General features: G+C 60.6%; 1 protein-coding gene across 1 annotated transcript in view; it reads right to left on the bottom strand.

The window, feature by feature from the left end:
* GZMK (granzyme K) overlaps positions 1–2,527 on the bottom strand; it is a 6,730-nt gene extending 4,203 nt beyond the window's left edge. Inside the window, exons 1-3 of the mRNA XM_006761811.2 lie at positions 2,471–2,527; positions 1,177–1,285; positions 735–882 (exon numbers count right to left, since the gene is read on the bottom strand). Of these exons, the coding sequence (XP_006761874.1) occupies positions 735–882; positions 1,177–1,285; positions 2,471–2,527 (314 nt within the window). The remainder of the gene's footprint in view (positions 1–734; positions 883–1,176; positions 1,286–2,470) is intronic.
* Positions 2,528–2,997: the final 470 nt, after the last annotated feature.

The following is a 2,997-nucleotide window of genomic DNA, read 5'->3' as shown; positions in this document are numbered from 1 at the left end:
ACAGACAAAAGCCGCCCCTCCCCACCCCACCCAGCAAGCGGACTCCTTCCTGCTGCTCTTGGGGGGGGGGGCAGAGCCCCACGAGGGGGGTTCCAGCTGGTCTCAGGGAGCCAAGGGCTGAGGGTGTCGGAGAGGTGCAGTCAGGGGCAGAGAGAGAGAGAGAGAGAGAGAGAGAGGGAGAGGAAGGAAGAAAGACTCTCTCTGTAGCATCTTTCTTTCCCCTGGGAAGGGGTTGCCCTTACAGCTGTGATTCCCAGAGGGGGGCCTGGCCTCTGGGGGGAGGGGCGGGGAGTTCCTGTGAAGGATCTAAACCGTTAGCGAAGCGGCTCCTCGCCATTAAGTGCCGCTCACGTGTGCTTTCGACCTGCTGGCCGACTCGGACATGTCACAGGTATCATTCAAACAGGCCCAGAAGCAAGCGCTGCCCCCATGACCCCACCCGTGCTGTGGGGATGGGGGTGGGGGAGGGCGCCCCTCAGGCTGCAGCTCGCAGGGGCCCTGCTGGGTCAGGACACCACGGGCCCCACCGTTTCTGCTGTGCCTCCCGGCAACACACGCAGGCGCGGGCCGGCCCGCTCTCCTCGGGAAGGAGCCCCAGGCAGGGACCGCGGGTGCACGAAGGTAAACCAACCCCGCCCAGCGGTCAGCACCCATGGAAGCCACCCCTCCCCCCAGGAAAGGCAGCTCTGTCCTCAGGACTCAGGGACCCTCCCCGACGGGAGGGCGGGGCTCACCGGTGGTGGCAGTGGGCCGCGGTCAGCACCCACTGCGGGCGGATCAGGACCCCCCCGCACACGTGCTCCCCGTGGTACTGCAGCGAGGCCATGAACGGCCTGGAGTGAGGGGCCACCTCTCTCCCCCCGATGACCTCCTCGCTGGAGCCTGCAAGAGAAAACGCACCGTCGGCCCCCAAGGACCTGAGCAGCGGACTCCCGTTTCTTCTCTCCCGGGGAACGCAGCGTCTGCAGAGACGGAGCAACCCCGGCCGCCTCGAAGCTGTAACCGCACGCATGAACCGTTGCTTGTGATTGTGTGAGAGTGGTGGTATAACACATGCAAGCCCAGAGGCCCAGACGTGTGAGGAGTCGTGGTCATTTACGATGTAGCCACACAGTCGCTGGTGTGGCTACATCAATTCAGGTCCTGCGCCCGTGGGCGGGCAGGGGAGACACTTACATGCAGGCGTCAGACAAGCCGCGGCGACGAGGAAGAGCAGGGAGGACGCCGTCATTTTCACCGCGAAGAAGCCCGGTGAGCTCTCGGCCCGTCGGTGGAGGAAGCCGGTCTGAAGACGAGTTTGGGTCTTGCGAGTGTTAAGCTGCTCCCCACAGCGTCTGGGGGCAGGGCTTTCACACCTACGTGGGGAGCCCGTTTCAGCCTGGGCGGTTCCCAGCTCTGCCTGTCGCACTTGCTACGTGTGCGGCAGAGAACTCGCACCTGGAGGAGCCACCTTCGCCGCGGGTGCGGGTGCGAGCTCTCGGGTTTACAGGGTGAGAGAATCGGAGGCATCCACGCCCGGGAACTTAACGAAGAGAGAGTTCAGAGACGGGCCCCTGCTCTACGGCGCTGCTTGCTGTCCTTCCCGCAGAGAAGGGCCCAGGCACGGCTGCACCTCCCTGGCTCGCACTGGGACGTGGGCCAGGTACGGAGCGAGACGGGGACCCTTGGCCCACCGCGGGTGCTCAGCCAGGCCTCGCTCAGGCCGGCGTCGTCCGGAGAAGCCCACACGCCTGTAGCACGCTCCCTCCGAGTCCTGCCGCCCCCTCTGAATTCGCCCGAATGCGGTGAAATTTTAGCTGCATTTTTGGAAGATTTCATAATGTGACCTGAGGGGAACATGGGCAGCGTGTTCTGAAATTCCGAGTCCCTTTTCCTCACTTTTAATAGGAAATGACCATGTGTTTACCCAGGGCCTTTGTCATCGTGCCTGTCAGAGACCGAGGACTGTGCTTAATGGGCACACTCGCCCGGCTTCCTCTCGCCCTCACTGTGGAGGCGGCGGCCTCAGAGGCTGGGAACCCGCTTTTCCTGGGCGCCGGGCGAGCCTGCAAATGCTGCTGGGGTTCCAGCAGTCCAGCCGGCACCCGGCCCCATCACCTCAGAAACGCTGACCAATTACCTTGAAGGAGCAGAGTCTGCTTTCTTTTCTCTGACGCAGAAGCATCCTGCCCGCCAGCGTAACCCGGTGGACCAAGAGGTCAGGGTTCAAGTCCCAGTCAAGGCACAGGCCGGGGGTGCAGGCTCGATCCCCAGTGTGGGGCGTGCAGGAGGCAGCCATCAGTGATCACCAATGCTTCTCTCTCTCTATCTCTCTCTCTTTCCTTTCCTCTCTGAAATCAATAAAAATATATATTTTTAAAAAGCTATACGCATCCTATTTTCTTCTTCCTCTTTTTGTGTGTGTGAGATGGAGAATTGAAATCCAGGAGAATTGAAATGTTATACTTGCCAGATTGCAACAGACTCCTACCCGATCATTGTTTTCTAGCACAAGACAGTGGGGATCATCAATATGATAGTTACACATCGTACGTTAACATTTAATAATACAAGCGCCTGACATTGTTTCCAAAATTCTTCTCACGTGATCATTTATAAACCGTCACGTCTGACGTCTGTGAGGCAGGAGGGACACGCTTGTGCTTGTGCTACAGAAGGGAGAAGCGGGCCCAGGGAGGCCCAGCGACCTGCACGCGCGGCCCGCACCGAGCCCTCTGCCCGACCGGAGTAACTTCTACGCTAGTAAATACAGACATGGCCGAGCACAGCGTTTGCAAAAATACCGTTTTCACGTTACGGGGCCGAGGCCACAGCAGAGCGTTCCTGCATATTAATTAAATAGCAGACTCAGCGAGACTTCCTGTCGCCGCGCCTGTGGGCGAGGCGCGGAGGGACCCGAGTGAGAAAAGCCACAGACTCACCGAGCCAAACCTGTCAGCTGCAGCCAGATGTCCCGCGAGGGTTCCAGCACCTGTCAGGGCCGGGCGCCGCTCCCCG

This window comes from Myotis davidii, unplaced genomic scaffold, assembly GCF_000327345.1.
Source record: "Myotis davidii unplaced genomic scaffold, ASM32734v1 scaffold496, whole genome shotgun sequence".
Lineage (NCBI taxonomy): Eukaryota > Metazoa > Chordata > Mammalia > Chiroptera > Vespertilionidae > Myotis > Myotis davidii.
The sequence above is the reverse complement of the archived record's forward strand: the minus strand, read 5'-3'. Positions and strand labels throughout refer to the sequence as shown.